Below are 22,948 nucleotides of genomic sequence, written 5' to 3'. Positions count from 1 at the left end.
GAGGGAGGGTGCAGGAGCTAGGGAGGGTGCAGTGTCTGGTGGGGAGGGATGGTGCAGGAACAGGCTGGGGATAGAGAGTCTGGCTGTGGGGGAGGGTGAAAGAGTAGGCTGGGGTGCGTGTGTGCATAAGGGGGATGGGAGTGTGGGGTCTGGATTTGAGGGTGGGTAAAGGGGCATTTACCTGGCTTTGTTTCCCCCTTTCCCCTTCCCAGCACAGCCTCTTGTTGATCCTGTTGGCTGTGATTCTGGTGGTATGGCCAGTGGAGCAGTGGGGAGAGCCTGCAGGCAATGTATGGTGTGCTGCTGTTCCCCCAGCTGGGGGATGGAGAGCAGCAGCATGAGGAGCTGCTTGTATCCTGCATGAGCCGGATTGGGTGAGGATTGGGTCTTTCTTCCTCCTCTTCCCCCAGCAAGAAGTTTGCACTGGAACTCCAACCGTGCAGGGTGGGCGTGTGAGGCTGGAATGCCCATGTGGACTCCCCACTGCAGGAAGAGGAGGAGGGAACCATGAGTCCACAGCCCACTTGCAAGGGGCAGCAGGCAATTTGAGAACCAGTACTACGAGTGAATTTAATGCTGGCGACTGCTGTCACTTGTTTTGTGGTCCCTTAATTTGCTGTGCAGAGACCTGCTAAAGTTTTAAGCTTCATTGTCAGGAAAGTACTTTCTTGGCTCAGTGTTCATTCTGGTTAACTTTGGCTCAGAATTCTGATTTTCCTTTTGATGGACTTGCACTGTGCTGCCTGGGAGTCATTTCTTTGCAGGTGGAAGATGGTAACAGTTGTTTAATATTAATGTGTTTGTGATTCCAGGACTGCTATATCTGAAAACAAACCAATGAATTAATGGACTTTAAAAAGTAGGTGCATCAGGATATCTTCCCAATCTTTACTGATAAAAGCGCTTCAGTTGCCTAGACTGTGGAATTTTTTTACATCAATAAAAATAGAAATCTCGCAAATACTAAAGATGTAAATAATTGAATGGTTGTTTGAATATTTGAATCACTCTTAACATAGTACTCTGGGAAGATCTGGTGAATTTCTCATTTAGGGGACTGATTCAGTCAGTTAGAAGCATAAGTTTATCCTTGTGCTCATGAGCTCTGAGTGACTTAAAAACTTGAAGTTTTAAGGCATTGAGTGTCAAAAGGTGACTCACCTCCTCTCGTTTTGCTCCCAAAATGTGCACCACGGTAGAAGGGGTTTGTTTTTTTCCACAAGGTTCGTAGTTCTGTAAAGGTTGATTTAAATTCTGTCCAGGCCACTGAGCTGGCTTGGCTGAATTCTGTAAAGCTAGAAATACATTCCCTTTTTGTATGTATAGTCAGCAGTTTTATTGTCCTGTGTTGCTGAAGGAAGAAGCTGCAATAAAATAAATACCTGTCTGTGAAGGAGATTACAGTGGAGGGGATTATCTCTTGGATTCAGGCAGAGGACTGTGGTTCGCAGGATTTAATCAGTACATTCTGAAAATAGCAAATGGTACTGTTGTGTCTGAACTATGAGCGTAGAACTTGACTTGTTGCCAAGGATACAGTTTAGTCACGGAGGTCATGGATTCCATGACTTTATCAGACATTTGTGACTTCTTTGTCATCAGCTTTCAGCTGTTGGAGTCAGGGCTGGAACTGTGCATGCTTTTTTTTTTCACCTTGCCCAGTGGCTTTGGCAGAGGTCATGCATGCTTTCCTGCTACCCCTGTGGCTGAGGGTGGTGGGGCTCAGGCCATCAGTCTTTCTCCACCATCCCCATGGGACTCCAGTTGTCATTCCTCCTCCATCCCCAGTTATTTTTAGTAGTGTCACAGACAGGTCAGGAGCATTGAATTTTTATCTATTGCCCACAACCTGTCTGTGGCTTGTAGTAAAAATAACTCTGACAAAATCTTAAACCCTAGCTATTGAATAAACGCCAGAAAGGAAAACACACAGAATCCTTGTCCAGGAACTGTGCAAACCTGTTTGCTTGATGTTGCTCTGCTTAGAAGAAAGTGGGAAATATGTGGGACTCTTTCAGTGTTGCAGGGTAAATGAGCTGTGGAGATCAAGGTATTTGTCTAGCTTTGTTGTTAGGAAACAGGGTGTAGAATTACGGTAAGCTTGAAAACAATATCGCTACACTGACTTACAAACAGTCCAGTGCCAATTGGAATGAATTAGTGTGGACTCTTTCTCATTAAAACTATTTTTAATTTTATCCCATTAAACTCTAAAATTAGAGATGCAGTCAAATTTACTTTTGAGCCAGAAAGTCCAATATTAATTGAGTTGTTAAAAATGGTGAACACTTACTTTATCAGCTGAGAAGCTCAGAATTAATAAATAACGCTTGAATTATAACATTGTCCCAGTTAACATTGTTTCCTTGTTACATTACTGATCTATTAGAGCCCATGCTCCTTTAAAGTTGTATAATGCTTCTTATAACAGCGTTTGGTTGCCACTAATTGCAGGATTTTCTGGAAAAGCAGCCTGTCCTTGTGGGGCTTGAGAACCTGGACAGACTGGCAACACCCCATCTCCATCAGCTCCCCTGAGTTCCCTGTAAGGTTATGTCTACAGTGAAGGTTTGCCAAAGTAAGTAATGTTGGAACATTGCATCCATGCAGCCACATCATTGTGAAACAGAGCGTTTTCATTTGCAACAGCAACGAAGGGTCCTGTGGCACCTTATAGACTAACAGGAAAGTTTTAAGCATGAGCTTTCGTGAGCACAGACTCACTTCATCAGATGCTGGTCTTGGAAATCTGCAGGGCCAGGTATAAATAAGCCAGAGTAAGGGCGGGGATAACAAGGTTAGCTCAGTCAGCAAGGGTGAGGCTTACTACCAGCAGTTGATCTGGAGGTGTGAACACCAAGGGAGGGGAAGCTGCTTCTGTATTTAGCCAGCCATTCGCAGTCTTTGTTTAAGATAGAGCTGAGGGCATCGAATTTGCAGATGAATTGTAGCTCAGAAATTTCTCTTTGGAGTCTGGTCCTGAAATTTCTTTGCTGTAGGATAGCTACTTTTAAGTCTGCTACTGTGTGGCCTGGGAGATTGAAGTGCTGTCCTACGGGTTTTTGTATATTGCCATTTCTGAGATCTGATTTGTGTGCGTTTATTCTTTTACATAGAGACTGTCCAGTTTGTCCGATGTATATAGCAGAGGGGCATTGCTGGCACATGATGGCATAAATTATATTGGTAGATGTGCAGCTGAATGAACCCACGACTGTGTGGCTGATCTGGTTAGGTCCTGTAATGGTGTTGCTGGTGTAGATATGTGGGCAGAGCTGGCAACGAGGTTTGTTGCATGGATGGGTCCCTGAGTTAGAGTGACTGTGGTGCGGTGTATAGTTGCTGGTTAGGATTTGCTTCAGGTTGGCAGGTTGTCTGTGGGCAAGGACTGGTCTGCCTCCCCAGGCCTGTGAAAGTGGGGGATCGTTGTCCAGGATGGGTTGTAAATCCCTGATGATGCGCTGTAGAGGTTTTAGCTGAGGACTGTAGGTGATGGCTAGTGGTGTTCTGTTGGTTTCTCTCTTGGGCTTGTCCTGTAGTAAGAGGCTTCGTGGTACACGTCTGGCTCTGTTGATCTGTTTTTTCACTTCCTCAGGTGGGTATTGCAGTTTCAAGAACGCTTGGTAGAGATCCTGTAGGTGTTTGTCTCTGTCGGAGGGGTAGAGAAACCAACAGAACACCACTAGCCATCACCTACAGTCCTCAGCTAAAACCTCTACAGCATATCATCAGGGATTTACAACCCATCCTGGACAATGATCCCCCACTTTCACAGGCCTTGGGAGGCAGACCAGTCCTTGCCCACAGACAACCTGCTAGCCTGAAGCAAATCCTAACCAGCAACTATACACCGCACCACAGTCACTCTAACTCAGGGACCCATCCATGCAACAAACCTCTTTGCCAGCTCTGCCCACATATCTACACCAGCAACACCATTACAGGATCTAACCAGATCAGCCACGCCATCGTGGGTTCATTCAGCTGCACATCTACCAATATAATTTATGCCATCATGTGCCAGCAATGCCCCTCTGCTATATACATCGGACAAACTGGACAGTCTCTACGTAAAAGAATAAACGCACACAAATCAGATCTCAGAAATGGCAATATACAAAAACCCATAGGAGAGCACTTCAATCTCCCAGGCCACACAGTAGCAGACTTAAAAGTAGCTATCCCACAGCAAAAAAATTCCAGGACCAGACTCCAAAGAGAAATTTCTGAGCTACAATTCATCTGCAAATTCGACACCCTCAGCTGTGGCTCAAACAAAGACTGTGAATGGCTGGCTAAATACAGAAGCAGCTTCCCCTCCCTTGGTGTTCACACCTCCAGATCAACTGCTGGTAGTAAGCCTCACCCTTGCTGACCGAGCTAACCTTGTTACCCCGACCCTTACTCTGGCTTATTTATACCTGGCCCTGCAGATTTCCAAGACCAGCATCTGATGAAGTGAGTCTGTGCTCACGAAAGCTCATGCTAAAAACTTTCCTGTTAGTCTATAAGATGCCACAGGACCCTTCATTGCTGTTACAGATCCAGACTAACATGGCTACCCCTCCCATACTCATTTGCAACCACAGTTCACAGCCACATCATTACAAAAGAACCCTTCATATGAGCCGATAACAGCTGTGCTTTGTTCATACACATGCCTTTTCAACCTTGAAAGGTCTATGGGGTTGGCAAAAGTCATTCACAGAGCTGGAGTAATTATTTTGAGGGAAAAACCCTCATCTCGAATTAACCTGCTTGGCTGTGTGAACGGTTTGGGGGTGGAGGAGGGAATGGGAAAAATGGGTTTTTCAGGGGGGAAAGAAATCCCTCGGTGTAGCCAAGCCCTAAGGCGGGTTCCCAAACTTTTTGGCGTCATGCCCCCCTTTTGATTTTTGAGAAACCCTCACACCCCCCCACCTCTTCTTTACCATCAGCCAACCCCCCCTTTAACAAAAAAAGCAACTTGTAATTTAAAATAAACACAAAAACTTGATATAAAAATATTTAAAATTAAAAATAAACACAAATAGTTTTTCTTGTGGATACCTGGTGCAGCTCCAGCTGCTTGAGCCCCGTGCCAGCCACCAGAGCTACCCGCGCCAGCCAGCCACCCGCCTGCCCGAGCCCTGCGCTGCCAGAGCCACCCGCCTCAGCCAACCAAGTCCTGTGCTACCGGGGCCAGCCAGCCACTCGCCTGCCTGCCAGCTGCCTGAGCCCTGCGCTGCTGGGGCTAACTGCCTGAGCCTTGTGGGCCGGCAGACCAAGCTGAGCTGCTGAGGTCAGCTGCCTGCCCACCAGCCTGAGCCACCCGAGCCCTGCGCTGCTGGGGCCAGCTGCCTGACCCTTCCCCTCCCCCAAAGCCAGGCTCCAACAGCCACCTGCTCTTACCCCTTCCTCCTCCCCTGAGCCAGGCACCCCTAGTCCCCCCTATCTAACTCCATCATCCTCCTCCTCCCACTCTCCCTCCCAACTCACACTCACTCACCTTTGCAGGAGGCAGCTAGCTGCATGTGGAACTCCACCGGCTGCCTACTTTTTATCGCGGCTGCGCAGGATTGCCCACGTGAAAGGACCGGCTCTTTCTTGGGTTAGGGGAATGATGGGGTGGGGGGCTGGGTCACCTCGCCTCCCTCCAGAATTTATGCATGCCCTCTCCAGGGGGGCACACCCCCCAGTTTGGGAAGCCATGCCCTAAGATATGCACCTGGGCAGCTGCAGTTCAGCTCACCTCACCACCACCACCCTGCTTCTCCTGCCCTCTGCCTTGGAGCTGCTCCCAGGAGAACTCCAGCTTGCTGTTCAGGGACGGGGAGAGGAAGAGGGGGTGCTAATAACAGGGTGTCCCTCCTTTCCCCCCAATAACCCATAGAGTCGGTACATCACCTCTGCAAAGGAGGATATCATGTGTCTGGACTTTCTGGTCTACTTAGGAGGGCAGGGTACTTGCAGTGCGGTCACATACTTAAAAGGGCAATGCATGACTCTCTTGCACGCATGACGTGCTGCAGCCGTTATGCACTGTCCTGCAGGAGAGAGAGTTGCACTCCAGCAGGATAGTGTGCATTCAGTCTCTGCAGGGAAATGTTGTTCCCCCTCCCCCACCTCAGTCAATGCTGCCTCTAGAGTGTGAAGCTACTTCAACAACACATTAACCATTAGGGCTCAGCCCAGCCGAGTGCTAGGTCATCATTTAGTGGCAAGGCGTGGGGAATACTCCACCACCTCAATCAAGGTTCACAGTCATTGCTATTGTGCAGCATTAAATCGTTTGACATATACAGAGTGTGTGTATACTGCTGTTCATCTGCTGAAAAAAATTTCCCTGTAACCTAACATCCCCTTCCCCATTTACATAAATTCTTATGGGGAAATTGGATTCACTTAATATCTCTCTGCTTAAAGTGGTGTTTTTCAGGTGCGTAGCTCTAATGGCTATGGCCTGAAGAAGGGGTTCTATCCCATGAAAGCTCACATAATAAATTATTTTGTTAGTCTTTAAAGTGCTACTTTACTGCTTTTTTTTTTGTTTTGCTAAGCAAGCCGTTACTGTACTCATATCTCTCCCTCCCCATCCTGGGTTTTTAGTCTCTTCTTCCAGTTCAGCTGACTCAATTAGCATTTCCTTCCTGAAGTCATTTTTTAAAAGTACTAAACCAAAAGAAAATAATTGAGGAGTAGGGGAAGTCCTCTCTCCCTGTATCCTTGCTACAGCACTTTAATCATGGACCACTAACTGTAGAAATGGAAGAGAATCTTGGGTGTGTTAGAGTTAAGAGCATCGATCTGTAGTTGATAAAAGTAGAACTGGAAGTGTAGCTCTGGAAATACTGTATTGTAACTACACAGTGGAATTTTTGCAGGAAAGTACCACATGTAATTGCTTTATAATGATTTGAAGGAGGTTGAGATTAAGGGTGCGTCTATGCTAGACATAGCAATCCACCACTGATCCTCAATTTTAGCTATGCCAATTGCGTAGCTAAAATCAACTTTGTGATCACCTGCTACGTCTGTCTACGTGGAAGAACGTCACTGGGAGTATTTCTCCGGTCAACCTCCTTAATCCTTGCCACTCGTGAGGAGTTCTGGGGTCAACTTTCACCCCAGAAAGCGCTGTTCCATGTATGCATGAAACAGAACCACAGAAGATCAATCCTGAGCGGGTCAACGTTCCATGGTAGTGTGGCTGTAGGCTTAAACAAGTGTGAACTTTGGGACAGAGCTTGGACTTGACTATGATAGAGTGGATCAGAGGCTTTGTAACACTTGTGTCTATGCCTGTAGCCATCCTGTCACTGGTGACAGTAAGCCATTGGTATAGTACCTCATTAATGCTTAGGGCATGTCCACACTACAGCTTTAAGTAGATCTTTAAGTTAACTTATAGCACCGAGTGAAATGTGTGTATATTTTGGGGGTGGGGGGAAGGATTAGGCAGCTGAGAGCTAGATGTTCAGTGCTTTTGATAATTACAGTAAACCTTTTCATATCCAGCATTCTATCATTCCAGTACTCTCAAATAACTGGCATTTTAACCATGAGCACACTTTAGTTATATTTTAGTATAGTGAAAGTAAATACAAATAAATACAGCAAATTTTGTGTACAATATACAGTATATACTGTAAATACAGTAAAAGTTTGGTGTACAATACTGCTGTTGGAAAGTAAAGTACTGTGCATACATTTTGTTTGTTTCTTAATATCTAATCTTGGTTTTTTTTAGTGTTACACATTGCTAGGTATACTTCTGTTATCCAGAATATTTGAGTATCCCACAACCTCCCGGTCCAGGTTACTGGATATGAAAGAGTTTACTCTATGCCGATTAATGTTGGTGCCAAAATATAGAATTAGGAGTCACTTCAGGCGTCCATTTTGAAAATCTTGTTCTAAGTAGGAGGCAAACTTGCCACCAGAAATTGTCCCTCCCACTGTAGGCTTAACCGGCTGGTTCTCTTGGTTTTCATTGTAGCCATTAAAGTAATCTGTAGGTTTTCAAAAAAGGTTTATGTAGTTACTGGCTCCAGTCTGCCCTTATCTTAAATTGCTTTGTTTTCTGAGAAATAAATTGTGTGTGGAAATGCAAGGCTTGATGTCAGCCAAGCAGAACATTCTGTTTAGATCCCACTCTGTACAATTTGATTTTACTGTATTCACTTAGCCAGCGTCCTTGGTTCTGAAACCTCACTTAATTTCTGCATTCTTTTGGCTAAGAATTTAAAATGGTCATCAAGAAAGTAGTGCACTGTCTCCTGTTAATGGTGTTCCACACCTGGGTAATTTCCATGAATAAGCTACCGGGCAATAAACCAAAAGCATCTGTGTTTGTTTCTTTTCTGTTAAAAGTCCCTGAAGGGGAGTGGATGTTCAGATTTCCAAGAAGGCAGTATCAGCAAAGTAAAAATTAATGATTTATGCCTTGCACTGAAGATGAGATTAGAAGGCATGTTGTTTTAACTTTAAGTGAAGTACAAACTTTATGGGGACTTGGATAGCATAAAACGTGACTAAGTTCTAAGAGATCAATGGCAGTCCTTCTAACCTGTATCACTAATGATTTAAGCAGGCTCTCCAATGGAGCTGGGGCGTGTGTGTGGGAAAGGGCCAGTTGCCCAGGGCCCATGTTTCAAAGGGGCCTGGATTTGCGGCTTCTTCTACTTTGGGGGTGATGGTGGCCAGGGTTCCAGGTCCCTTTGAAGTGCTGTGGTAGCGTTGTTCCCCTGCTCCATGGGGCCGTGAGGAGGGGCCCAGTAAATATATACATAGCCCTTGGCTGCTACACCTTCTGTGGTGCAGAGATGAGCTGCCCTCCCTTCTTGCCCCAGGGCCCATGGTGGCTGTAGGCCCTGTTGATTTAAGCTGCCATCTTTGTTTCCCTGAAGAGACGCTTGATATGTCTATGATTTGTTCTTGGTCAGGCAAATGTTACTTCCACTTCTTGTATTGTTTGCGGCTCTTCTAAAGCAAATAGAAAACATTCAACAATACATTCTTTCCAGCCCATGCTGGAAAGTACATGTGCAGCCGTACATTCCATCAGGTAGCTTCGGGGTATTCTTTTGTTGAGATGCTATGGTTTTGTTTTGAGTTTAAGCATTTTTGTATGGCATGTGCTGCACAGGTTTCCAGTGTGTGATAATTATACATAAACGAAGAAGAAGACAGGGCAAGTAATGGGGATCTTTCAATTAGAGCAGAGTGGAAAATAGTTTCCTTTCCCATGAAAATTTTTGAGGTTTCAGAAATTTTTCTGTTAAGTATTGGAATGATAGAGAGACTTTTGCAAATAATAATAAAAGAGAGTACCACCCCCACCTAGTGCAGAGTAGTCGGTAGCCTGGTACCAAACTATATACTTGAATATGGGTCCCTCCATGTCCCAGGTGAGTACCCATAACCACAAGACTATTGGCTCTGTTTGGATGAGCAGGTGTGTTTTATTTGAACTGCTATTGGGTCCAATATTAAGATCTGCAGATAATACCTCAGAAGAAGCATGGCCCTTTATACACCAGTAGTTCAAATGTTGAAGTCATTGGAAGTGCTCAAATGGAATTTTACTATTCGCAGGATTAGACCCACTCAAAATGTCTGTTGAAGAGGGTGCTTCAGAATGATTGCCTTGGTTTTTGGTTTTTTTAAGGTTTAACAAACTATATACTCTAGTGCTTGCTTCTCCTATGCTAGTCAGGCACACAATTGGTGACAAGTGATGGCCTATCCTTGTTCTGGGAAGTATGTAGCACTACCACTAACTCCAAATGTCCAACAGTCATGAGATTATTTAAAATTAATAGGTTTAGTGGTATTTTTATTTGCTTTATTTTGGATTCTTAGAGTGCACTGGGGTCACATTTTGAATCTTGCTTCGCAGCCAGAGGGCTAGAAGCTTCCTGTTTCTTAAATGATGGTTGCAGCCTTCGTTCTTAATGTCCTTGACTCCCGGAGCTGGGGCTTTAAGGAAAGGAATAATTATCTTGTGATTCATGGTAAAACTATGAGAGTTGGTAACATTCTTGCAGCCATAGTGAACATTATCTTTTCAGTAGGAGCACAATCCACCCGGGAGGCAGTTTATGGTCTGTTTTAGGCGTGACTTTTTCAGTTCCCTTATTCATAGTGATTTGAAGAGGTGTAGGGTGGGCTTACCTTTTATAACGTGGTGTTTTGATTCCTTTTTTTCCAGGATATTTTTGTTCCCTATAAGGACATCATGCTGATGTATTTAGAAAAAGCCAGGAGCATTGTGAATGGACATTGTGCTGAGATTGAGCCTTGGCAACTGATTGTCTTGACGTTTGCTTCTACTCTGGTGGTGGTGTGGCTGCATGGTATCCTCTTCCAAACAGAGAGTGAGTACCTTGGCGCGTATCTCTGGAGTTGGGGTTTTGTGGGGGGCTGGGTGGTTTCTCAGAAATATTTTTCTGTTTATACATTATAAACAGGCTTCTGGAATGAACCAGTAAAATATCTGATTATTATATTTAAAGTCAAGACTTGGCAAACTTTTAGTAGCTAAACAATTAGTATTAAAGTATAAAATGTTAGAAGGCCGTTTAGGCTGCGTCTACACGTGCACGCTACTTCGAAGTAGCGGCAGTAACTTCGAAATAGCACCCGTCACGTCTACACGTGTTGGGCGCTATTTCGAAGTTGAAATCGACGTTAGGCGGCGAGACGTCGAAGTCGCTAACCCCATGAGCGGATGGGAATAGCGCCCTACTTCGACGTTCAACATCGAAGTAGGGACGTGTAGACGATCCGCGTCCCGCAACATCGAAATAGCGGGGTCCTCCATGGCGGCCATCAGCTGGGGGGTTGAGAGATACTCTCTCTCCAGCCCTTGCGGGGCTCTGTGGTCACCGTGGGCAGCAGCCCTTAGCCCAGGGCTTCTGGCTGCTGCTGCTGCAGCTGGGGGTCCGTGCTGCATATACAGGGTCTGCAACTAGTTGTTGGCTCTGTGTATCTTGCACTGTTTAATGAAAGTGTGTCTGGGAGGGGCCCTTTAAGGGAGCGACTTGCTGTTGAGTCCGCCCCGTGACCCTGTCTGCAGCTGTGCCTGGCTCCCTTATTTCGATGTGTGCTACTTTGGCGTGTAGACGTTCCCTCGCTGTGCCTATTTCGATGTTGGGCTGAGCAACGTCGAAGTTGAACATCGACGTTGCCAGCCCTGGAGGACGTGTAGACGTTATTCATCGAAATAGCCTATTTCGATGTCGCAACATCGAAATAAGCTATTTCGAAGTTGGGTGCACGTGTAGACGTAGCCTTAGAGTATCCCCGTGTGAGACAAAAAAGTTGCCCTTCTTCTCTCCTCCATTGAACTTCTGGTTAAACACTCATTTGTTGGTGTCACTGTTGATCAGAAGTCAGAAACAGAGAGGAGCAGGGACAGAGCAGGAATCAGGCAATTCCCAGCTCCCCCAAAAGTGGTGGGAGGGAAGGGGGAGGTGTGGGTAGTGTGGGGCTCTTGGCGGCTTGGGGCAGGGGAGGCAGGGTGACAAGTGGAATTCAGCCATGGTCCATTGAGGTGAAGGAGGACCACTGATGCAGCCCATCTACTATTCATGTTTGAATAGCTAAAATATTTTCCAAGAATTAACAAAAGATGCCTTGGCCTTGAATTTCAAGCTAGCAGAGTACTCCTACCTGAATTGATTTTTAATACGGTAAACCCTCCTGGTATGCACAATCAAGATGCACATGTCTCAGGTTTACGTGACTGCTGCCCCTGACAGGAGTGGCAGCAGTGAGTCAGGCCATTGTCCCTGATGGTAGCGGGCAAACTGCTCCTGTCAGGCTTCAGTCCCTGACGGGAGTGGGGAAGAACCACTCCTGTCAGGGATGGCAGCCTGACTCATGGCTGCTGCCCTTGACAGGAGCGGTTTCCTGTCAGTGGTGACAGCCGTGAGTCAGGCTGCTGTCGCTGACAGACAGCTGTTTGCAGCGCAGGTTCTCCCAGCTGGGGAGCTGGGCATATGCAGATGGAGGCTTGCTGCACAACTGGGAGAACCGGTGCTGCAATCAGCTGTCTGTGCCCACCAGCTTTCCCAGCTGGGGAGGCCGGTGGGCACACAGCTGCTTGTGGTACAGTTTCTCAGAAACTGCTGGGCAAAGAGCTGTGTGACCCCCAGCTGGGAGAAGCCAGGGGCCGTGTGGCTGCCCCCCCCCACTTCCCCCAGCTGCCTGCTTCCCTAACTCCCCCCCAATTTACTCGAAATTCGATTTATGCAGAGGTTGCCCACACCACAACCTCCATGTAAATCAAGGGATTGTTGTATGCTTTATTTTGTAAGTACTATCGTAATATTATGAAATACTGAATTAAATAACCTGAATGTTATGCGCATATAAAATGATAATTGAAGAAACTTACACGCACAGAACTCCTCTACCCCCTACTCCAAAAGTAGATCATCAACAACATTGTATATAACACAAAAATTCTTCCCAAAGTCCAAGCTGTTAAGTATTTACTGCAAAGCCCACCGTTAGTAAAGTTAGATGAATTTGTGGTCTCCTGTGTCAAGGTAGCAAGTTAGATGGTATCAAGAAGAGAAGCAAAGACATGAAGGAGTCATACTAGTATCAAAGAGAGAGATTTCAAAGTCTCTGGAGTAAGATGTTAAAGTGGTTTCAGATATTTCTTCATGGAAAATGTTGTATATAGCTGCTAGTGTTTATCTAAAAAGTAGTGTCCTAGATTCCTCTGGTGTAAGGTATAGACATTTTTTTGTGGCTAAAGGAGTTATGGGATCCCTCCTTGCTGCATTAAATCTGATAGCTGTTGAAGGACTATTTCACCCAAACATATTCTGGATAGCTAATCCTATCCTTGTTTCTCAAGCAAAATTCAGAAGCAAAATCTGGATTTTAAGGAGATTTCTACATAATCCAGATTTAAAAGATGATATATGTGGCACAAAGCAGCTGACTCCGTCCATGCAAAAAAGAAGACCGAGGTTTAGCAGAACACTTGTCCAGTACTCTCCTGGTACGTGGTCACTTGCTGTGACTATTTGATAATACACCTTCTTCTTTTAGTTGCAAAGTTCATTTGTTTGTCAGTAATATTCTCTACATGAGATGGAAAAGTACTTCCAGGAACCATCTAGTACTTCCCCTTCTAAACAGGGGTTCTAAAAATGAGTTTCGCCCCCGTTACCCTCTCCCAGTAGTTAGAGCGCTACAAAGAGCTGTTTGCAGGCCCATACTATTCATGGTGGTTCTTCTCCAGTCTCACTTGACATGATGGACACCTGAGGTAAAATTATGGTTCCACTGAAGTTGAGAGGGAAACTCACATTAACTCGAACTTTATTAGATCCATAATTTCACCTCTGGTATTCCTCTTGCAGCTTTCCTGTTCATAATGCCTAAGAAACACACACACAGTTAGACAAATACCTACTACTGCAAATTTGAATTTCATTCTCTAGTGTATTAAATCTCTGCACATCAGTCCCCTCTTCATTATCTCATTTAGCCAAGAGTTCTTGCTATATATCAGCAATGCTGTAGGAAATTTTTGGTTTATTAGGACAGAGCAAGTTGTTCAGTTTTGATTTTTATTTTTATCTCAGGTTTAACATCACGAAGTAAAAAACAGTTCTTTAAAGCTCTAAGGAAACTGCCGTTTGTTGGTGCCATGGTAAGTAGCTGAACAGTTTTCCTTTGCATTCAGCCAGCTCTTTCTGTCTGTCCTATTTGTATTGCAATAACACCGAGGAGAACTTTTTGTTACGTGCTGGGCAGATATTCAGTCTCTCCCTCAAAGAGCTTGCAGTCCAAGTTTATCTCTCTATAGCAGTACTGCCTTCCAGAAAAGGAAGGTGACATTTTTATTACCAGTAATCCCAAATTTTCCCAGCTCCTTTATATTTATTATTAGACTTTCTGGAAGAAGCCTCATCTCTATAGAGTTTTCTCTGGGTTATTTCTCTGAGCTAACTTTCCATTGTGCTTTTGTCATCCTCATTTAGTTCCTGGTCTGCAGAAATACAGTAACTGAACCTTGCACTAAGGAAGAGTTTATTCCCTTTGTCTTGGAGTGATTTAGAACTCTCATACCTGTGTTAGGATGGCTTAGACTTTACACTTCAGCGAACAGAAGCTATGTAGTAATTAAAACAAGAAATACGATGGAGTCCTCTCTTTAACTGAAACGTAAATCTGTACACTACAAGATTCAGCAGTATTTCTGGCATTCCTTTTAATTGCATTTAGCAGGAATATAATGTCTTTAAGATGTATTTGATAAATGATAGTACATAAAAACTTTATTATCCAGCATCCCTGGGAAAAAAGGGATGCTGGATAATAAAATGTCCTGGCTACTAACTCCACGCCCCCTGGCTGAGCAGTGGGCAGCTGGTCCCATGGCAGCTGGCCCCGGCTGTGACTCTGACTCCATGATGGCTAGCAGCCCCAGCTGGGTGAGCTGGTTAACCAAATGTGTTGGTTATTGGAATGCCAGATAACTGAGCTTTTACTGGATTGTGTTTGATGCCATGCAAGAGTGTCTGCCATGAGGACTTCTGTCACAATAGACTACAGTAAACCTTCAAGATACACACAACCAAGTTATGCGCCTCAGGTTAACGTGACTGCCTCCCCTGACAGGAGCAGGAAACCACTCCTGAGTTTCCTCAGTCCCCTAAGCAGCGGGGAGCTGGGAACTGAGCAGCAGACTGGTTCCCATCTCCCTGTCACTTGCAGGACCTGGGAAACTGACCAGCACATGCAAGCGGCAGGGAGATGGAAGCCAGGCTGCCCCCTGGTTCCCAGCTTCCCACCACTCTTTTTATAGGTAGTCCATCGATCCGATGATGACAGCTTCCCGCCACTCTGGGAACCAGGAAACTGACCAGCCCTGCAAGCCCGGGGGAGCTGGGAGCCTGGTTCCTGTCTCCCCTTGAATTGTGTGAAAATTTGAGTTACATGGGGGTTACAAGAATGCAACCCCCACATAACTCAGAAAATGAAGGATTCAGGGGATAGGTTTGTCTTAAGCTGTCTTTGGATGTAACAGATGAAAGGATTAGAACAGTGGTTTTCAACCTATTTTCATTTGCAGAACCCTAAAAAAATTAATGAAGGGGTGGAGCCCTTTGAATATCTTTAACTGCAGTCTGAAAACCTCCAGGGGTCTGGGGAACCACTGGATGAAAACAACTAGTTTAGCATGATAAGGAATGCTTTTTCTCTCAGATCTTCCCTTAGAATTATTCCTGGACTAGATTTAAAAGCTCTTCTTCAGCTTTGATAAGCTACAGGTCTCTGCTTTTTAAAGAAGCTGATGTGTTCATGCTGATGTCCTGACCAAGGCATTCTGCCATCCTTTGACCTCTTTGTCATATACCCAGTGAGCTGTGTCAGATGAATTCATAACTTCACATTGTGTTCCACTTATGTCTGTTCTTTGTGTATTGGCAAAAGACATACAAAGCAGTTAGGGACTCCCTACAACCGTTCCTTATTTTTACGTGATCCATATTTTCAGCATAGTGCTGCTTAGATGTTGGCCATTTAGAAAGGAACAAATCAGTATCTCATTTGTCTAGCTCTCCACTGATCAGTAGAGTCTGACACATAAGCCTGTCATGTTGCTTACAAAAAGAATGGGCTCCCAGGCATTCCGAGGTTCAAAAGTCTCTGGTACTGGTTCGTTACCTTAGTGCTTGTGAGAGAGAGATCTGTGCTGCTTTGATGGCAAATCTGGTCCTTCAAACTGTACACTGGGGGAGAAGTGCAAGTATCATAATCTTATCTGTATGTTCTATCGTGTGTGTCTGTTGTGCAACATTGACATTTTTTCTGTATTTCTAAAGTGTATCTGATTTCTGAAGCCATATGGTCCAAAAGGTGATCCATCTTGAACTGTGACTGGTATCAAATCAGTTTATTACATTGTCCTGTTCTTGGACACCATAAAAAGGCTTGGGGTGGGTTGAGCCGCGTATCTGGCTTTGCTACATTTGACAAACAAAATTGTTTGCAAGGTTGCAAATAAGCATTAAAGGATGAATTAACATGCACAGTATTTGACAGTATCCCTTTAAGAAGCTAAAACAGTTCAGCATTGAGCTCACTGTTCCAGTAATTAGCACTGAACGTTCTGTGTAACACAAAATGTGTGTATTTCATTTTCTTTTTAGATACAGAAGCAGATTAACAAGACCTTGGATGATGTAGCCTCTGGTTTGTCTTTCCTGAATGATGGAAAGGGTTATATCAAAGCATTGCCAGCAGTAGGTCTGAGTCAACCTGTAATACTTGAGAAGATGAAAGAATACAGCTCTGTAGGTACGACAATGAACTCATACTAGGTTTAGAAAGCCCCTTCCCCTCCCTCCCTTTTTTTTCTGAATTGCTGAGTATGCTCAATCCTTGCTCTGCTTCCAGCTCCATTCTCACTCCACCCTTTCACCCAAGCACACCCCCCTTGCCTTTTCTGTCCTCCAGCCGTGCCCTGCCTTCTCTCCTTACGTCCCCACCCGTGCCTCCTTTATGCTATTGAACAGTGGATCCATGATGGGCAGGAGTGCGGGAAAGGAAGGGGAGCAGCTGATCTTGGGGGAGCTGGGTTTTTTTGGGGCTGCTCCAGCCTGAGAGCACCTATACAGATGGTGCCTATGTACGCAGGTCTGCTTCATAGGCCTAGTGCTAGAATTGTGCTGCATGCTCACTCACCCCTAAAGGCAAAATGAACTCTGGTGGCTGCTGTAGATTGTTTTGTGAAATAGATTTCTTGGGATTCATCAACTGTTAATTGATGCTGTCCTGTAAATGACTAATACCAATACTCATATTTCTAATTAATTCCAGTTTTAATAACTAATACTCGGGCATCCCACAAAAAATAACTCGGGTAGCTTGTGTTGCAATGCCAGAGGTAATAGAAAAACAGTTTTGTTCCATTTTGTCATAAGGGCATGAGACATATAGCAGGGACTTTCTTTGAGGGGAATGTTTACAAAGGTATCTGGGAAGTTTTTATTCTGTTTCACTGACCAGTCTGTCACAGTAATGATGCAAGGACAGTCTGGTTGTCTGAGGTGGGGTTGTGCAAATTTGACTGCTGCTCATCTTGGGATCCTTTTTCCAAAACAGATGTATCCATGCACTTCTTTTCTCTTCTCTTCCACCTCCAGTCTGAAGGGTAATCAGTTGGTGGCACCAGTCCAGCTCTCATGAGCAGCCCTTGTGTAGCAAATCAGTGACCACGCAGTGGAGGAAAAACTCTCTCAATAGCAGCAGTTAGTGAGGTCTCTTCTTTTAAGCTGGTGCAGTGCCTCGACCTGTGATCTTGCTAATTTATTGTCCATCTGTGTGTGGAATGACTTTGGTTATGGGCACCAATATGGAAGTGACATATTCCATAACCAAAGTCATTCCACACACAGTAAGTTTGTCAGGGTTGGGGTGAAGGCTCTAAATGGGTATTTGGCTCTAAATAGGGACCCTGGTTATAGGAGGGGCTCCAGGCCGGTGCAGGTATTTGTTGTGTGGGAGAGGGTGAGGCCTCCAGCGGGTGGCATGGGCTTTGGAGTGGGGCAGGAGGTGGCTCTAGGCTGGCAGGTGGGGCTCAGATTTGGATGCTGGAGAGGTCTGTGGATTGAGGCAGGGAGTTGGGATGCAGGTGAGGATGAGGGCTTTGGGGTGGGCCTGGGGATAAAGGATCAGGGATGTGAGAGGGACTCTGGGGTGGGGTACAGGAGGTGGTACAACTCTGGACCAAGGGCTGGGCTTTGGGGTAGGGCTGGAGATACCTCTAGCTTGTGAGGTGTGTGTGGGAGGTGGGGAGGGGGAAGTTGAGCTTATGTGAACAGCTGCTGCTCAGCAGTGCTAAGGCCTCTTGCCTGAACTGGAGCATCACATTGCATCCTGGATGTAACTAGCAGGTCTGGTTCCTGCTGGTTACATCATCTGAAAAGGGATGATTCTCTACCATACGCCACTCTTGCCTGCCAGCACTGCCCCCTGAGCTTCCATTGGCTTGAAACTGGACAGTGGCAGAATCTCATGGCCCCGTGCCTAGGAGTTGGAACCTGGTGCTGGTCACTTCCCTGCCAAACCGAGCACAGAGCTGTCTTGATCATGGCTACTCTCTGCTGGGACTGGCAGGGGTGGGCCCCTCTCCTCCAGCTGCAGCTCTTCAGGGCTTAGGGAGAGGCATTTTTCCCTGCTGCATCCTTGAGCTCCCGTATGGGGCTTAATAGCCAGTGTAGGGATTAATAGGAAGCTGTAGGCCACATATCTTAGAGAGAACTTGGGTCCCACATTAACTCTTTGCCCAGAAAAGCAAGATCGTTTCCCCTGGCTGACGCCTGTAACTTGGAAGATATTTTGGAGTCAAGTCTGAATGTGCTACAGAGCAACTATCCCCACTACTAGGCTTTTGCCAGTAGCATGATTGTTTGTTGCAGAGCAAAGTATGAAACACACTGAGATAAATCTGAAATTCCCTGTAAACAGTCAGTGTTTGTAGTTTGGATGTGCCATTGTGTTTCCTTGGCTTGGCTCCACGTAGACAGTCTCTGAAACTTCACTGCTGAGTTGCTTTTCTAGTCTGAAACCTCTGCTCCAGTTAACTTACATGTCACATTCTAACGAAAAGACCTAGGGCGTTTTACAGCTTCCAAAAGACACTGGTCGGCAGGAGTGGGTAATGTTTTCTGGAACTGGGACTTTCTTGAAATAGTTTGGCCGTTGCTAAAAGTGAAATAAACAATATTGCATATAGGAAAACCCAGTCTTACCATTTTCTTCTGCTGCACAATTCTTCTGGAGTTTGCTGTGTCCCCTTTTTCTGTGTCTGTTTTCCATCAAGCTAATTTTTTCTGTTTTCAAAATGCTTTTTTCTCCCAGACTCCCTCAAAGGTGTTTCTCTTCTCCAGCCCCACCCCTTCCCTCTACAGGTTTTGCTTTTGTTTATTGTTCACTGCTCCTTTCTCCAAAAGCTATTCAGGAGGGAGACTGGGTCTTATCTCTGCAAGTGAAGCTGATGCTTTATGAAAATTCTGCAAATGAAGCTGATGAATTATGAAAGTTTTCTCCCCTTCGAGGGTGAAAGAAGAGGAGCATTTTTCAGGGTTTAAAAGGAAGAGGATGGTATAGGGTAAAATGTATAACTGAGTACTACTGAAAACCTTCTCTGAAATGCTGCATTTATGTTACAGCTTTGTCTTATTGTTAATAAGGTTACCCAGTTAAAACACTTGGATGGTAGACAACATGGAAAGGTGCTTCTTAGTTATTAGCAGCCCTGGTTCTGACAGATATAACTGCTGTATTCTGAAGCTGCAGTAATGTTCGTAGTTGCTTACGCTTTCACATGAAAACAGTTGCTGGAGTTTGCATTACATTTTTTTAGCAGTGCAGATTGGGATGAGCTGTTTCTCAGATCTTTTGTAACACAGCTGAATACCCTTTGGTATAGTTTACCATCATCAATGAACAGAATCCAGCTGTGTGACCAGGTTTTGGAAACCCCAAGGGATTTTATTACAAAGTTGTTTGTTTGCTACATATGCTTTGCTCAAGTACTGCATCTTTTATAGTCACTGCATTCAGTAAAATATGATGGAGGGTCTATGGCTGCCAGTTTGTTACTGTGAAATTTCATTTGTGCTAATAATCATCTTAATGCCATGGAAGCAGGAAATACAACATAGGGAATGTTTAGCATTTTACATTGTTGAATGCTCCCAACTCAAAATATATAGTTGGGAAGCAATGTGCTAACCATACCTTTTTTTCCAGAGCCCTTTTACATTGTGAGGCAGTTATAGACATCAGAAGGAAAAAATCAAAAAGTGACATAAATATCTGCAGAATCTCTGCGAAGCTGTATAGGACTTGCCAGTTCTTAGGAGTTGCTAGTCAGTCAGGCACTCCAGTGAATTTCTTTTCTTGCTGTGATTTTAAAAAGTAGAAGTTTCTTCATGTAATTCTGAGCTACTTTGATAATAGAATGGAGTCAGTGTTAATCAGTAACAGAGAGGATCATGCTTGTGGTATGTGTTTCTAGTAGAAGAGATGCCTTTTTGCAGTTTTGAGTAGCTTTTGTATTGGGATGGCTGCTTATGCAAACCTAAGCTGTTTTGCTTTTTATTTTTCAGGTGAAGTACGTTGGGAGGATGGGAAAGTCTCTGGGACAGTATACAGTGGGGAAGAGAAACTCACTCAGCTGCTAGTGAAGGTAAAGAAGTGTTCAAGAGGTAAAATTTGCATGTGATTCATTCCACAAATGTATTTGTGCAAATATCTATAAACATCTTAATTCCCTGTTTATAATTCCTATGTATTTTGTCTTGGAAGACGGTAGAACAAAGAACATTGGTCTGAAGCCAAAAGAAAAGATTGAGATAGATATGGCTGAGGGAGGGAAAGAGAGCAAAACATTTGTGCCATGGAATAGATGGCCAAAGGCTGCGTTTGTCAAAGTTTCACTGATGTAGCTATTCAAGAACAGATCAGGTAAAACATTTGGAACAATCAAACAAGTAGTAAATTATAATGGAATGGGTAAACTGACATAAGTCTTCGGCAGCCTTGCTGTCACTGATTCTCTGGAGGTCAGGCACTGATTGGACAACACTGGATCCAGCAAAGCTACGTGTCAATAGTGAAGTACTACACCTTGAATCTGGTGCCTATTGCATGACTAGGCTTCTATGGAAGTTCTGACAGGGACAGGCTGTTAAGCTGTGCCCTTTAGCCAAGGCAGATGAAACCTTCTGACAAACTGTATAATGCAGTCATCATTCAGTCAGTAGTAGTAAAATCAGAAGGCTAGCTGGTTGGCTTCAGCCAAGCCCCTGTTGGGTCACAGCCAGGAGCTTCTCTCCTTGGGAAGGTTGAAAGAGCCATGACCAGCCCAAAGCCCTGTTTAGTTGCCTAAATCAGAAACTCTTCTTCTAGAAAGAAAGGACATCCCTTTTTCAGTCAGCCCTTTTTCGCGGGTAGCCTTTAGTGTAATTGTAACAAGATTCATTTGGCTACGTCACACAGAGTTTGCTTCCTTTTGCCTGTTTAATTTTCCTTGCTACTCGGGTGCTTGAGTGTATGAACCCATCACATCTTTTCTTCAGGACTTGACTTAACTTGAAACCTTGTACTCTGGGTTCAGCGTAGGTCATCTACCCGTCTCCTCCACTTCACTCCATCTCGGGACAAAATTTCTAGCTGATCCCTGGAGTACCCCAGTTGTCATCATTCAGTCTCAGTAGGTCGTCTCCACATTGTCCAAGATCTTCCTCTTTTGCTTTTTTTTGGGGGGGTTCCACGTGAGAGCTTGACAGACTATGCTGGATGATGGTTTTCTGAGAGTCTGGCCTAGCCATCCCTGCTTTCTTCCGTTGATTTCAACGTCAGCGTATGGAGATATACATATCTCATAGAACTGGAAGAGACCTTGAGAGGTCATTGAATACAGTCCCCTGCCCTCTTGGCAAGACCAAGCACCATCTGTGACAGTTTTTTTTTTTTTTTAACCTATTTGGCCCAGTCCGTAAATACCAAAAGTTACAGAAATATGTACACAGAAACCTACAGCTGCTTAATCTTGGGAGGAGTTGGCAACCTGTATGGGTTGAGTATAAAGCATGGTAGAGAAGGCCAAAAGGAAGCTGCCCTGCAGATGGCCCTTCCCTCACCCAGGACAACCACCCAGTTAGGTACGTGGAACATTAGGACCATGTATCAAGTGTGAAAGACAGCACAGATTGCAGCGGAGATGGAACAGTAGAAGCTTGCGGTTTTGGGCTTGTGTGAGACAAGATAGACATGATCTGGGCAACTATGCCTGGCAACAGGTGAAACCCCTTTTCTTCAGGAAATCTTGCTAAATTCTTTGGTTGTAGATGTGTGGACCCTTGTTTTATATCTTAGCTGGTTATGCTGTCATGTCTTCAGTAGAAGTGGTTCTGGGGGGTGAGCAACAGACTAAGGCCGACGCTAGGTTTTGCTTGTCATATAAGACCATGGTTGCAAAATACTTAGGTATGAAACAGTCGCTTCTGAGAATGCCAGGAGTTTGTGTCCTGACTTGAAGCATCAGTTTGTAGTAACTCCAGAATTCTTTGGCCACAGGCTTGTCTGTTACGATTATAGGTCTTGTTCTAAAGTTAAATATTTGAACATATCAACTGCCTCTTGTGCTAATAAGATTTTAGGTGGCTTATATTTTAAAAAAGAATGAAAGATGGTACTTATAGAAGTTCATTTTGTAAAGCAGCCATTTGTTTTCTTTTAAGAAAGGTAAACTGCGAACAGGTGTGTTTGTAATTTATTTGAACAACGTATGTTGCTGAAACAGGCTAGTCCTCATGTCTTTGTTGTTGTTGTTGGGGTACCACAGGTGGGATGCGCTCAATGGTAATTCTGAGTTAGCCACAGTGGATAGACGATGCAAACCTCTATGACATCTATAACTTTGGTTATTTGTGGAAACTCCTGCTACATCTAAATTAGGAAAATACTGCTCTGTGTGCCTCAGACTTGCTGCTGCTTCTTGCCACTGCAGCTGAAAATAGCTGATTATATCAGCTCACTTGTAATGTTGTCTGCGTAAATTCGAATGCCAAACTTGTTAAACAATAACCTAGATGTTATTCTGCAATCTGTTGCTGTGAGACATACATTCTGGTTTCTTTCTGAAGGTTTATGAGGAGTTTGCGTGGAGTAATCCCCTTCATCCAGATATATTTCCAGGCCTGAGAAAGATGGAGGCAGAGGTGGTGAGGATGGCCTGCACACTCTTCAGTGGAGGACCGGATTCCTGTGGAGCAGTAAGTAATCTACAAGCTAAATCAGAGCTTCCCTTAAATGTATGAACTCCATAAATTGGCTCTGCACACTTCCTTTTCTATTAACCGTTCTGAGATCATTCCTTTGTGGAATTTTAGGCATTTTCTACACTAGAAAGAATTTGCTGCTA

General features: G+C 44.6%; 1 protein-coding gene across 2 annotated transcripts in view; it reads left to right on the top strand.

Moving 5' to 3' along the window:
* Positions 1-22,948, top strand: part of SGPL1 (sphingosine-1-phosphate lyase 1) — a 54,252-nt gene that overhangs the window by 13,570 nt on the left and 17,734 nt on the right. Inside the window, exons 2-7 of one of the 2 annotated variants that reach the window (XM_075000264.1) lie at positions 2,455-2,578; positions 10,193-10,358; positions 13,590-13,657; positions 16,164-16,311; positions 20,130-20,209; positions 22,671-22,799. In XM_075000264.1, the coding sequence (XP_074856365.1) occupies positions 10,220-10,358; positions 13,590-13,657; positions 16,164-16,311; positions 20,130-20,209; positions 22,671-22,799 (564 nt within the window). In that variant the 5' untranslated portion in view covers positions 2,455-2,578; positions 10,193-10,219. The remainder of the gene's footprint in view (positions 1-2,454; positions 2,579-10,192; positions 10,359-13,589; positions 13,658-16,163; positions 16,312-20,129; positions 20,210-22,670; positions 22,800-22,948) is intronic. The other variant, XM_075000263.1, reaches the window with a different exon arrangement.

The sequence above is a fragment of the Carettochelys insculpta genome, chromosome 7 (genome assembly GCF_033958435.1).
Source record: "Carettochelys insculpta isolate YL-2023 chromosome 7, ASM3395843v1, whole genome shotgun sequence".
In the NCBI taxonomy this organism is placed as follows: Eukaryota; Metazoa; Chordata; order Testudines; family Carettochelyidae; genus Carettochelys; species Carettochelys insculpta.
Note: the sequence above shows the minus strand (reverse complement) of the source record. Positions and strands in the feature narration are given on the sequence as shown.